The sequence below is a fragment of the Tachyglossus aculeatus genome, chromosome 25 (genome assembly GCF_015852505.1).
Source record: "Tachyglossus aculeatus isolate mTacAcu1 chromosome 25, mTacAcu1.pri, whole genome shotgun sequence".
Classification (NCBI taxonomy): domain Eukaryota; kingdom Metazoa; phylum Chordata; class Mammalia; order Monotremata; family Tachyglossidae; genus Tachyglossus; species Tachyglossus aculeatus.
This window is the reverse complement of record NC_052090.1, coordinates 24,303,235-24,317,423: the sequence shown is the minus strand read 5'-3', so window position 1 is coordinate 24,317,423 and position 14,189 is coordinate 24,303,235. Positions and strand designations below refer to the sequence as shown.

The window sequence follows — 14,189 nt, the reverse complement described above, 5'->3', positions numbered from 1 at the left end:
TCATGCCAACCTTCTCGCTTCCCGTCTATCTCACCACCGACCTCTCCCCCACATCCTGCAAGCACTTAGTACAGTGCTCTGCACACAGTAAGCGCTCAATAAATGCGATTGATGAATGCCCTCCCTCCTCAAATCTGACAATGACCCTCCCCTGCTTCAAAGCCTTATTGAAGGCTCACCTCCTCCCAGAGGCCTTCCCTCCCTCCTCTCCGCTTCTCTTGCTCCCTTTATTCATCCCCCATCCCAGCCCCACAACACTTATATCCATATCCGTAATTCATTTATATATATATACACACACACATCGATGTCTGTCTCCCCACCTCTAGACTGTAAGCTCCTTGTGGACAGGGAATGTGTCTGTTGATTGTTGCATTGTACTCTCCCAAGCGCTTAGTCCAGTGCTCTGCACACAGTAAGCGCTCAATACATATGATTAAATATTATTTATTCATTTGTATTGATGTCTGTCTCCCCGCCTCTAGATTGTAAGCTTGTTGTGGGCAGGGAATGTGTCTGTTTATTGTCGTATTGTATTTTCCCAAGCGCTTAGTCCAGTCCTCGGCACGCAGTAAACGCTCAATAAATAGGATTGAATGAATGAATGAATGAGGGTACGGGGAGACTGGGAGAGGTCCAATGGGGGTTTGGGGGGCGGCTACAGCATCAAGCGGTATCTCATGCCAGGCTCTCTTTCTGGGCCGATCCCGTCCACCTCATCCCCTCCGTTTCTTTCTGGGAACCTGTTGGGGTGAAAAGAGCCGTAGTAGACGACGAGGAACACCAGGCCGAAGCAGAGCGTCAGGACCACGGCCACGGTGACGCCCCCGAAAAAGTCCCATTGACCCGGCACGGGGCCACCCAGCCAGAACCAGGCCACGATCCCGGCCGTGGCCAGGACGCGGGCTACGTAGTAAGCCGTCATGGCACACCGGGTCCTCTCCCCCTTGACGTTCAGGAAGGTGAAGATGAGGATGAAGCCGACCACGGCCCTGTAGAGGACTTCCATCTTCGGAGAGCGGCAGAAATTCGTGCTCTGCTTCCACGCCCAGGCGAGGCCCAGGATCCAGAGGAGGCCAAGCAAGATCAGCACTGCCCAGAGGTTGACCAGGACTAGGAGGGCGATGCTCAGAGACCAGGAGGTGAGGGTCAGCAGCTTGTAGAGCAGCAGGGTCAGCTTCGGCCAAATCCCCGTCAGCTTCTCTTTATGAGGCAGTGATTTCCTCAGATAGATCTGGTAATCCACGGTCGCCAGGGAAACAGCGCAGCAGGAGATGGTCACCGAGGCGTCTAAAGAAAAATGAGAGAAGGAACGTGTGCTTGACAGGCCAGAGTGGAAGAATGAGAATAATCGTTACTATAATAAATGATTAAGAACGATTAATAAATTATAATAATCGTTAGATCATCATCCGTTAGATCAGCCCGGCTGAGAGCTCACCTCCTCCAAGAGGCCTTCCCAGACTGAGCCCCTTTCTTCCTCTCCCCCTCGTCCCCCTCTCCATCCCCCCCATCTTACCTCCTTCCCTTCCCCACAGCACCTGTATATATGTATATATGTTTGTACATATTTATTACTCTATTTATTTATTTATTTTACTTGTGCATATCTATTCTATTTATTTTATTTTGTTAGTATGTTTGGTTTTGTTCTCTGTCTCCCCCTTTTAGACTGTGAGCCCACTGTTGGGTAGGGACTGTCTCTATATGTTGCCAACTTGTACTTCCCAAGCGCTTAGTACAGTGCTCTGCACATAGTAAGCGCTCAATAGATACGATTGATTGATTGATCCGTCTCCTCCTCTAGACTGTAAGTTCACTGTGGGCACAGGTCTACCAACTCTTTTAGATAATAAATGTTGTAGAATAAATATCATTTATTGACAAATACCATTCGATATATTACGTTTAATAGGAATATAGATAGATTCTATATACTATAGAAGCAGCGTGGCTCAGTGGAAAGAGCACGGGCTTTGGAGTCAGAGGTCACGGGTTCAAATCCCAGCTCTGCCAATTGTCAGCTGTGGGACTTTGGGCAAGGCACTTCACTTCTCTGGGCCTCAGTTCCCTCATCTGTAAAATGGGGGTTAAGACTGTGAGCCCCCCGTGGGACAACCTGATCACCTTGTAACCTCCCCAGCGCTTAGAACAGTGCTTTGCACATAGTAAGTGCTCAATAAATGCCATTATTATTATTATTATATACTAGATACGTACTTCTAGACTGTGAGCCTGTTGTTGGGTAGGGACCGTCTCTATATAATCATAATTATAACATAATAACACAATATGTATGTTAATATATATATAATGTATTATATATATATAATAATATATATGTTGCCAACTTGTACTTCCCAAGTGCTTAGTACAGTGCTCTGCACACAGTAAGCGCTCATTAAATACGATTGAATGAATATACTATTATAGGTATAGTGTATAACATTATAGTCTTGAGTTGGATACAGTCCCTGTCCCACGTGGGGCTCACAGTCTTCATCCCCATTTCACAGATGAGGGAGCTGAGGCCCAGAGAAGCACAGTGACTTGCCCAAGGTCACACAGCGGACAAGCGGCCGAGCCCGAATTAGAAGTCAGGTCCTTTTGACTCCCAGGATGGGCTCTGTGCCCTAGACCACTCTGCTTTTCATCTTGACCTCAAATACTGTACTTCTTATATTGCCCTCTCCCAAGTCCTTAGTCCAGCGCTCAATAAGCGCTCAATAGATACGATTGAATGAATGAATGAATTTATTGAGGGCTTTCTGTGTGCAGGGAGAGGATAACAGAGAAGTAAACGGACACATTCCCCGCCCTCAGCGAGCTTATAAATACCACTGTGGGGATCAGCATCGATCCCTCCCTTTCTTCCTTCCCTCCCTTCCTCCTTCCCAGCCCCGGAATCATCCCCAGGGGGATCTGAGACAGACTCACACTGACTGAAGCTGACCGCCGGACTCTCCATCAAGATGTAGGCCTGGAGAATGAGCTGGGGTAACCCCTCCACGTAGGCCTCAAACAGTCGGAGCATGCTCAGGTCAGTCACCGCCTGAACCGCTACCTGCAAGTTGTCTTTCTGTTTGCCAAAGACCACCTCGTGTCCCATTTTCAGAGCGATACAATACCTGCAAAGCACACAGCGGCAGCATGAAAAAGTTAGAGCCCGGGTGCGGGAATCACAAGGACTGGGGTTCTGACCACTTGTCACCCATCCACATGCTTTGTTTTGTTGTCTGTCTCCCCCTTCTAGACTGTGAGCCCGCTGTTGGGTAGGGACCGTCTCTTTATGCTGCCGACTTGGACTTCCCAAGCGCTTAGTACGGTGCTCTGCACACCGTAAGCGCTCAATAAATACGACTGAGTGAATGAATCCCGGCTCCGCCACTTGGGTAAGCCGCGTCCCTTCTCTGGCCCTCGGTTCCCTCATCTGGAAAGTGGGAATTAAGACTGTGAGCCCCACGTGGGATGATGGAGTGGGTCCAGTCTGATCAGCCGTAACAACCCCAGCGCTTAGTGCAGTGCCTGGCACATAGTGAGCGCTTAACAAGTACCACACACACAAAAAAAAAATGTGTTGTTGACTTGAGGACTTCCTCCAAACCTCCACCCATCCAAATCCTCTCTCTCCATCTTCTCCGAATTCATTCATTCATTCAATATCTGTCTCTATATGTTGCCAATTTGTACTTCCCAAGCGCTTAGTACAGTGCTGTGCACATAGTAAGCGCTCAATAAATACGATTGATGAGGATGATGATTCAATCGTATTTATTGAGCGCTTACTGTGTGCAGAGCACTGCACTAAGCGCTTGGGAAGTACAAGTGGGCAACATATAGAGACGGTCCCTACCCAACAGTGGGCTCACAGTCTAGACCAATTCATTCAATCGTATTTATTGAGCACTTACTGTGTGCGGAGCACTGTACTAAGCGCTTGAGGAGTACAAGTTGGCAACATATAGAGACGGTCCCTACCCAAAAGCGGGCTCACAGTCTAGAAATGGCCCATGCCTAACTTCCAAACGCCTCTTGGCCCTCTTTGGAAGGGAAGGTGAACTCAGGTCTGTGATATGGAGGTGGAGTTAACCAAGAAGCCCATGGAGACTTCCAGCTTTCAATCCCAAAGAGGTGAACTTCTGTCCTCCGCAAACATCCGGACGAGACACACCGTCATTATTCCCCTTCGCACCTGGACCTCGTCTGCTTACTTTCATGTTTTCCTTGAACTTTGCAACTCTACCCCCGGCGTGTGAGATGCAGCATGGGGTAAAAGGCATGCGCAGCTAAATAAACTAACAAAAAAAACCAGGCTGGGATGGCCTCTTCCCTTTCTGATCCACTTGTTTTTCACAACAACCTCAGAAATTCATTCAGACTTCAGATCCTTTTCGTTCAAAGTCCGGTATGGCCAAAAAAAAAAAAAAAAAAGAAAAACCATAAAACAAATACCGGCTTGGGCAAACACCTGTGACTTGCGTCGGCATTTTCCTGTCCTTTTTTGATTTTTGAAGTTCAGTACTGATCCACCAGTGTGAAAAGTCTAATGCAACAATAGAGCAGATGTGCAGTTCGCTAAGTATGTGCAAGGCAAACAACATGGTTATAAGGGCATTTTCAGGCCACCACAAACAAAGCAAAAAAAAAAGCTGCACGATCACTGGGGTAAATATTCTGCTTTTTAAATTTAGAAAGTGCCTCCCACTGAAGAAAGAGTGTTCCCTAGATGAACATGGAAACTTCTGCGGAATCAGCGTGGCTCAGTGGAAAGAGCCCAGGCCTGGGAATCAGAAGGTCCTGGGTTCTCATCCTGACTCCCCCACTTGTCTGCTGTGTGACCTTGGGCAAGTCACTTCACTTCTCTGGGCCTCAGTTCCCTCATCTGGAAAATGGGGATGAAGACTGTGAGCCCCACGTGGGACACGGACTGTGTCCAAACTGACTAGCTAGTATCAGCTCCAGGGGTTAATACAGTGCCTGGAGCACTGTAGGCTCATTGTGGGCAGGGAATTAATTAATTAATTAATGATAGCATTTATTAAGCGCTTACTATGTGCAAAGCACTGTTCTAAGCGCTAGGGAGGTTACAAGGTGATCAGGTTGTCCCACGGGGGGCTCACAGTCTTCATCCCCATTTTACAGATGAGGTAACTGAGGCCCAGAGAAGTGAAGTGAGTTGCCCAAAGTCACACAGCTGACAAGCGGCGGAGCCGGGATTTGAACCCACGGCCTCTGACTCCAAAGCCCGGGCTTTTTTCCACTGAGCCACGCTGCTTCTCCGGGGAATGTGTCTGTTTATTGTTGTACTCTCCCAAGCGCTTAGTACAGAGTTCTGAACACATCATGGCCTGAGAAGCAGCATGGCCTAGTAGAAAAAGCCCAGGCCTGGGAATTAGAGGATGGGGGTTCCAATCCTGGCTCCGCCACATGTCTGCTTTGTGACCTTGGGCAAGTCATTTCACTTCTCTGTGCCTCAGTTACCTCATTTGTAAAACAGGGATTAAGTCTGAGACAGGGACTGTGTCCAACCTGATTACCTTGTATCTACCCCACTGCTTAGAAAAGTGCTTGGTATATAGTAAGCGCTTAACAAATACCACGATTATTATTATTAATAACAATAAATACATTTGACTGACTGAAATACTTTTTTTATATAAAAAAAACTTCTGCCAGCAATGAATCGAGCTGAGTGGATATTGGAGGGACCGTCTCTATATGTTGCCAACTTGTACTTCCCAAGCGCTTAGTACCGTGCTCTGCACATAGTAAGCGCTCAATAAATATGATTGAATGAATGAGTGAATGGAGGCCTGAGAGGAAGCAGCGTGGCTCAGTGGAAAGAGCCCAGGCTTTGGAGTCAGAGGTCATGGGTTCAAATCCCGGCCCCGCCACTTGTCAGCTGTGGACTTTGGGCAAGTCACTTCACTTCTCTGGGCCTCAGTTTCCTCATCTGTAAAATGGGGATTAAGACTGTGAGCCCCCATGGGACAACCTGATCACCTTGTAGCCGCCCAGCACTTAGAACAGTGCTTTGCACACAGTAAGCGCTTAATAAATGCCATAATTATTACTTATTATTATTATTATTACTAATGACAATAATTGCAGGATTTGTTAAGCACTTACTAATTACTTTACCCTTACTAAGCATTTATTTATTATTCTTTAAGCGCTTATTTAACCTTTGTGCCAACCCAAGGCCACCCGATAGCTCAAATCATAAAAACTGACACTTCAAGTTCTTTCACCTCCCTGAAGACGTTCATTCGTTCACTCAATCATTTTTACTGAGCTCTTTCTGCATGCAGAGCACTGTCCTAGGCGCTCAGGAAAGTATAATACAACAATAAACAGGGATATTCCCTGCCCACAACAAGCTCGCAGTCAAGGGTGGGGGAGACAGACAGCAATACGAATAAAATTACAGTAGCACGAGCGAAGCTCCTGAGAGAAACATGGACTTTCGCTTTCTTTTTTTCCTTTTTCAAGCAGCTGCTGAGACCAAGAGCTCATACCCACCTGGTAAAGATCCCACACTGCAGGCAATGGAGGAAAAGAGAACACGGAGGTTTGCCGGGATCTCCGTCTTCCTCAAACCACGCATAACTGAAACACTGCACGACCAAAGATGCCAGCAGCACGAAGCCCACGGTAAGGAACCCGTGGACCGACTGTCCGTTCTGGAAATAGCGGATGGTCACCCAGAAGTCCACTCCCAAATCAGCTATGTAGATGACCAGGCCCAACACCAGCAAAAGAAAATTCGGTTTGGAAAGGGTCATTGTGACTCGGACTGTCTTTCACCGCAAGCGAGGGAGAAGATGATCGGGGTGGAGGGTCTTTGATGTAGGCTGGATTTTCGACTCAGTTTCCGCGGGAGAGATGAAACCGAAAATGTCTTAATGTTATGTTCCTTTCTGAAGCACTGGGGAAAGGGTAGCGGCTGAAAGGTGTTAAGTTGAAAGGTCAGGCTTCCAAAGGAGCTTCACTTCCAGCCTTTGGCATTGGAATAATCCAGGTACGGCTCATTTTCCTCAGGCTGAGAGAACCTAAGGAGAAAAAATGTCCAAACGGTCATCACCAGGACCAGATTAGGTTCTTGGATATTGTCTGCTCTGTAGCCTTTCATTCATTCCTACAGTCATAGTTACTCAGCAGCAAAGTGACAGAGCAGGGATTAGAACCCAGGTCCTTCTGACTCCCAGTCCCAAGCTCTAAACACTAGGCCACGTTGTTTCTCAACCACTAGCGGACTGAATTAAGCACAGTGCCCTTCTCAAGAGCAAACCGTCTTGGGTCACTGGAGATGCCACACCTTCCTGTCACGGCATCCCTCGGCCGGCCCACCCAGAAATGTCCGTTCTTGCCTGGAAATGGGTCCCTCACTCCCCACCTGATGAACGGAGGATCGGGTCGAGGAGGAAAGGGCGGGTGTCTCTCTCAGGAACATTGAAGGGGAGAAGGTTCCCAGGGACATAAAGTCCACACCAAAACCCGACGAGAGCTGCTTAGTCCCAGAAGCCCACCATCCCTTTTAATGATCGACGGGGTTAGGGTCTCTTACAGCTTTCTGGAGGTTCTGGTCCACCTGCCCCAGATTCTTCCTGGCCAACTTCTGGGCTTGGAGTTCTTCTGCCAGACTGGGGACGGTGGGAAGGATGGGGGGAGGAAGAGAATGGGGGAAGGGAGAGGAGGAGGAGGATGGGAAGGGAGAGGGAGGAGGTGGAAGGTAGAGGAGGAGAATGAGGAAGAGGAGGAGGAGAATAGGGAAGAGGAGGAGGATAGAGGGAGAGGAATGGGGAGAGGAAGATGGGGGAGAGGAGGAGGATGGAGGGAGAGGAAAAGGATGGGGGAGAGGAGGAGGATGGGAAGGGAGAGGGAGGAGGAGGAAGGTAGAGGAGAATGAGGAAGAGAAGGAGGAGAATGGGGAAGAGGAGGAGGATGGAGGGAGAGGAATGGGAAGAGGAGGAGAATGGAGGGAGAGGAATGGGGAGAGGAAGATGGGGAGAGGAGGAGGATGGAGGGAGAGGATGGAGGAAGAGGATGAGGATGGGGAGAGGAGGAGGATGGGGGAGAGGAGGAGAATGGGGAGAGGAGGAGGAGAATGGGGGAGAGGAGGAGGAGAATGGGGGAGAGGAGGAGAATTCATTCATTCATTCAATCGTATTTATTGAGCGCTTACTGTGTGCAGAGCACTGTACTAAGCGCTTGGGAAGTACAAGTTGGCAACATATAGAGATGGCCCCTACCCAACAATGGGCTCACGGATGAGAATGGGGGAGAGGAGGAGAATGGGGGAGAGGAGAATAATGGGGAGAGGAGGATAGAGGAGAGAAGAACAGCAGAAAGAGGGGAGAAGTGTGTAGAGGGAAAATTCCCTTTCCCCCACAAGGTCTCATCTTTCTCTCTTTCCTCTGCTACCTCTTTTTCGTACCCTACACCCTTTGACACAAATCTTGAGTGGATTGGCTCTGCCTAATTACCCAGATGGGATTCACCTAGCACTGTATCAACACCATTCAATGATTGATTAATAACTAAGCCCCCCCATAGCTAAATGATTTGGGAGGTTGGTAACAAAATTATTCCTCCAGGGCAGTTCCCCCCTACCCGCTTCCTAATTGTATTATCCTCCATGGGAACCTGGTTAAACCAAAATAAACAAACTCTTTCCTCTCAATATTGTATTTAAATCAGCTAGCAATGTGGGTTTTTAGTTGCTAACCTCACCCTACCTCCTTTTTTTTACTGCACTGGGGTGAAATGCTCTTAAATAACTCACCCAAGGTCACCTGGCAAAGTCCTGGAGGATTTTGAGGAGCTTTGTCTCAATCAATCAATAGTATTTATTGATTGCTTACTTTATGCAGAGCACTGTCCTGTTTGAGAGAGAACAATACATTTCCTGCTGGGGTGTTTTATTAAATACACCATGCCCCAATCCCAGTTTTCCTTAATTCTCTTCCTGTACACTAAGTACAAATCATGTAACTTGGAAATATTTCAGTGCAATTAATCAATGGTACTTGAGTACTTGCTGTGTTCAGAGCACTGTACCATGTAATAATAAAATAATAAAATAATAATAGTACTTGTTAAGCGCTTACTATGTGCCAAGCACTGTTCTAAGCTGTGGGATCGATCAAAGTTAAGCAGGTTGGACACAGAGTACAGTATAACAGAGTTGGTAAACACGTTCATTCATCCATTCATTCAATCATATTTATTGGGCGCTTACTGTGTGCAGAGCACTGTACTAAGCACTTGGGAGAGGACAATGCAATAATAAACAAGACACGTTCCCTGGACACAGTGAGTTTACAAACACTCTCCTATAGACTGCAGAAGAGAACTAAATTTGGGGCTTCTAATCATTTCAGTCTACTTGACTATAACTTAATACTATTTAATATTTACAAGGTGAAATACTTCCTATCCCCAAAGATTCTGCAACAATTGATGCTGTCTGGGCAGCTATTCCTCTCCTTTCGCTTATATACAGGAACTATCCAGACTTGTTAATACTTCACCCAATTTTTCAGAGGGGAAATGAATAATTTTTTCAACAGAAACTAGGGGGAATTACAGTTTGGGCAGGAGGCCTTCCCAGACTGAGCCCCTTCCTTCCTCTCCCCCTCGTCCCCCTCTCCATCCCCCCATCTTACCTCCTTCCCTTCCCCATAGCACCTGTATATATGTATATATGTTTGTACATATTTATTACTCTATTTATTTATTTATTTTACTTGTACATATCTATTCTATTTATTTTATTTTGTTAGTATGTTTGGTTTTGTTCTCTGTCACCCCCTTTTAGACTGTGAGCCCACTGTTGGGTAGGGACTGTCTCTGTATGTTGCCGATTTGTACTTCCCAAGCGCTTAGTACAGTGCTCTGCACATAGTAAGCGCTCAATAAATACGATTGATGATGATGATGATGATGACACCAGAAGCAATTGACTAATCAGATAAAGCAACTTATATGTACCTAATTGGGTGGGCAGACTGTAATTCCCCGACTTGGACTGTTAGGAGAACCCCAAGTTTTACTAGGACCACACTTGGAATCAATCGAATTTATTGAGTGCTTACTGTGTGCAGAGCACTGTACGAAGTGCCCGGGAGAGCACAATACAATACAATAGACACATTCCCTGCCCACAAGGAGCTCACAGTCTAGAGGGGAGGGACATTCATATAAATAAATTAGGGATATAATAAATAAGTTAGGGATATAATTGCTTACAAATTAGTCACCACAAAATTGTGCGGGGCAGAATCTCTCAGAAAGCACCATCCTACCCTGGGGTCGCTCAACAAGAGCAAGTCGTGGGTAGAAAATGTGTCTGTGTATTGTGGCATCGTACTTTCCCAAGCACTTAGGACGGTGCTCTGGACATAGTAAGTGCTCAATAAATAAGATTGAATGAATGAGTCAATGAATAAATCAATGAACAAGAAAATTGCCCCTTCCAAAACTCAGGAGCAAGCTGTCCCTAAAGAAACTGTCCTTAAACCCTATCCTGGTTTGTTGATGAGGTCAGAGTCAGAGTCCACATAGACCTAGATAAGTAACCTTTGATATTACACATGGGCCTCCTGAGATAAAGCAGTAATTAACCTGCCTAGCCCAAGCCTCTTCCTACTCCAGCACTTTTTAAGGAGTAAGGAGACTTACCTTAAAATTTGCGCCTCACATGCTTTTTTCCACCGCAGTTAAAATCTTCAGGAAACTGCGAGGAGAGCGTACTTTGAATTCCAGGAGAGAGATCCAGTTGGTTAGATTTTATTTGACTCTAATGACCAAGAGCCATTAGAGAGTGTATGTCCTTTAAAGGCCCAATTCAAAAATGAAGCTCTAATTGCCAGCTAGTCATGTGATTGGCTCTCCAAACTACTGATAATAATACAGATAAACCTCATTAAGAATATTTAGAACACACCCAGATGCAAAGTAGAACTGCCCATCAGGAGGAAATAGTATTGATCCTATTTTGCAAAAAGAGCTTTTAAATTTAGCCGTACTTCACTACTTTTAGATTTCCAACAGGAAAAATACTTATGGTCGTCTGCTAGGGTAAATTTTGGTCAAAACCTTTCTTTTATTTTCATGGTATTAATTAAGCACTTACTATGTGCCAGACACTGTACTAAGTGCTGGGATAGTTACAAGCTAATCAGTTTGGACACAGTTCCCATCCAGTGTGGAGCTCACAGTCTTAATCCCCATTTTACAGATGAGGCCACTGAGGCACAGAGAAGTGGCTTACAAAGCAGGCAAGTAGTGGAGTAGGGATTAGGACCATTTTCTATCCACTAGCCCATGCTGCTTTCACAGTTCTTATAAAACTCACTAATTAAGCTGAACTCACAAAGACAGGGCACTATTACACTTTCAAATTATTGCTGTCACACTTTCAAATCGTTGCTCCTTCACTTAAAAATTGTTGTTGCCCCTCTAAACTATAAGCTCCCTGTGGGCAGGGAATGTCTTTGTTTATCGTTATATTGTACTCTCCCAAGAGCGTAGTCTGGCACATAGCTCTGCTCACAGTAAGCGCTCAATAAATATGATTGCATGAAAGAGTGAATTCATTCATTCATTCATTCATTCAATCGTATTTATTAAACGCTTACTGTGTGCAGAGCACTGGACTAAGCGCTTGGGAAGTCCAAGTCGGCAACACATAGAGACGGTCCCAACCCAACAACGGGCCCACAGTCTAGAAGGGGGAGACAGACAACCAAACAAAACATGTAGACACGTGTCAAATAATAATAATAATAATGGCATTTATTAAGCACTTACTATGTGCAAAACACTGTTCTAAGCGCTGTAAAATCATCAGAACAAAATAGAATTAAAGCTATATGGTATAAAGCTAGACTGCGAGCCCATTGTTGGGTAGGGACCGCCTCTATATGTCACCGACTTGGACTTCCCAAGCGTTTGGTCAAGGGCTGGGCACACAGGAAGCGCTCAACAAATACGACTGAGTGAATGAAATGCCATCATCATTATTATTAATAATAATAAAGACAATTGAATGAAAAAACGACATCCACCAGGTACAGGGTGGAAAGGCCCCCTCATGACACCTGATGAGAGAGGGAAAGGACCGGCGGGGAGTCTCCTGTACATCACTTCTGGTTTCTGGGGCAATGGGGGGCTCCCCTGTTTGGAGGCTGTTCTTAGTTTTGTCTGTTTCCCCCTTCTATTCATTCATTCAGTTATTCAGTCGTATTTATTGAGCGCTTACTGTGTGCAGAGCTCTGTACTAAGAGCTTGGGAAGTAGCGTAGCTTAATGGGAAGTAGTGTGGCTCAATGGAAAGAGCCTTCTAGACTGTGAGCCCGTTGTTGAGTAGGGACCGTCCCTATATGTTGCCAACTTGTACTTCCCAAGTGCTCAGTACAGCGTTCTGCACACAGTAAGCGCTCAATAAATACGATTGAATGAATGAATGAATGAGCCCGGGCTTTGGAGTCAGAGGTCATAAGTTCAAATCCCGGCTCCGCCAAGTGTCAGCTTTGTGACTTTGGGCAAGTTACTTCACTTCTCCGGGCCTCAGTTGCCTCATCTGTAAAAGGGGGATGAACCCTGTGAGCCCCCCATGGGATAACCTGATTACCTTGTACTCCCCCAGGGCTTAGAATAGTGTTTTGCACATAGTAAGCGCTTATTAAATGCCATCATTATTATTATTAAAGTCGGCAACATATAGAGACGGTCCCTACCCAAAAACGGGCCCGCGGTCTAGAAGGGGGAGACAGACAACGGAAGAAAACATGTAGACGGGTGTCAAAATCGTCAGAACAAATAGAATTAAAGCTAGATGCTATAAAGTTAGACTGTGAGCCCGTTGTTGGATAGGGACGATCTCTATATGTGGCAGACTTGGAATTTCCAAGCGCTTAGTCCAGTGCTCAGCACACAGTCAGTGCTCAATAAATACGATTGAATGAATGAAATACCATAATTATTTTTATCATTATTAATAAAGACGATTGAATGACAAAAAGACATCCACCATCATCATCATCAATCATATTTATTGAGCGCTTACTGTGTGCAGAGCACTGGACTAAGCGCTTGGGAAGTACAAGTTGGCAACATATAGAGACAGTCCCTACCCAACAGTGGGCTCACAGCCTAAAAGGGGGAGACAGAGAACAAAACCAAACATACTAACAAAATAAAATGAATAGAATAGATTTGTACAAGTAAAATGAATAAATAGAGTAATAAATATGTACAAACATATATACATATATACAGGTGCTGTGGGGAAGGGAAGGAGGTAAGATGGGGGGATGGAGAGGGGGACGAGGGGGAGAGGAAGGAAGGGGCTCAGTCTGGGAAGGCCTCCTGGAGGAGGTGAGCTCTCAGTAGGGCCTTGAAGGGAGGAAGAGAGCGAGCTTGGCGGATGGGCAGAGGGATTGGGGGCATTCCAGGCCCGGGGGTCGATGGCGGGACAGGCGAGAACGAGGTACGGTGAGGAAATACGATTGAATGAATGAACTGTCAGCTGGGTGACTTTGGGCAAGTCACTTCACGTCTCTGGGCCTCAGTTCCCTCATCTGGAAAATGGGGCTTAAGACTGTGAGGCCCCCCCCCCCCCCAGGTGGGACAACCTGATCACCTTGTAACCTCCCCAGCGCTTAGAACAGTGCTTGGCACTTGGTAAGCGCTTACCAAATATCATTGTTATGATTATGTTTATGTGTGGACAATGTTTCAGGCCCGTATCCGTGGTAGTATGTATTGTCATGGTCCTGTGAGCCCACTATTGGGTAGGGACCGTCTCTATATGTTGCCAACTTGTACTTCCCAAGTGCTTAGTACAGTGCTCTGCACACAGTAAGCGCTCAATAAATACGATTGATGATGATGATGATGATTACTATTGGGTAGGGGATGTCTCTACATGTTGCCAACTTGTACTTCCGAGGCACTTAGTCCAGTGCTCTGCACACAGTAAGCGCTCAATAAATACGATTGATTGGTCTCTCTATGTTGCCACCTTGTACTTCCCAAGCGCTTAGTCCAGTGCTCTGCACACAGTAAGCGCACAATAAATACTATTGATTGATTGATTGATGATTGATTGATTGATTGGGGAAGCAGCGTGGCTCACTGGAAAGAGCCCGGGCTTTGGAGTCAGAGGTCGTGGGTTCAAATCCC

General features: G+C 46.2%; 1 protein-coding gene across 1 annotated transcript; it reads right to left on the bottom strand.

Annotated features, from left to right (window-relative positions):
* Positions 1-615: 615 nt before the first annotated feature.
* Positions 616-6,928, bottom strand: XKR9 (XK related 9). The gene is made up of 3 exons (XM_038766761.1): positions 6,523-6,928; positions 2,938-3,128; positions 616-1,290 (listed from the first exon to the last, which is right to left on the bottom strand). Exons 1-3 carry the CDS (start codon positions 6,783-6,785, stop codon positions 659-661), a joined length of 1,086 nt encoding a protein of 361 aa, XP_038622689.1. The 5' UTR covers positions 6,786-6,928; the 3' UTR covers positions 616-658.
* Between the last annotated feature and the right edge of the window lie 7,261 nt (positions 6,929-14,189).

Bases quoted from the DNA above. Each gene is read 5' to 3' on its own strand.
- XKR9 (XM_038766761.1), bottom strand. From the start codon at position 6,785: ATGACCCTTTCCAAACCGAATTTTCTTTTGCTGGTGTTGGGCCTGGTC. The intron at 3,129-6,522 runs GTGGGTATGAGC...TGTGCTTTGCAG, and splicing joins CAGTGTGGGATCTTTACCAG to GTATTGTATCGCTCTGAAAA. The intron at 1,291-2,937 runs GTGAGTCTGTCT...ATTTTTCTTTAG, and splicing joins GGCGGTCAGCTTCAGTCAGT to ACGCCTCGGTGACCATCTCC.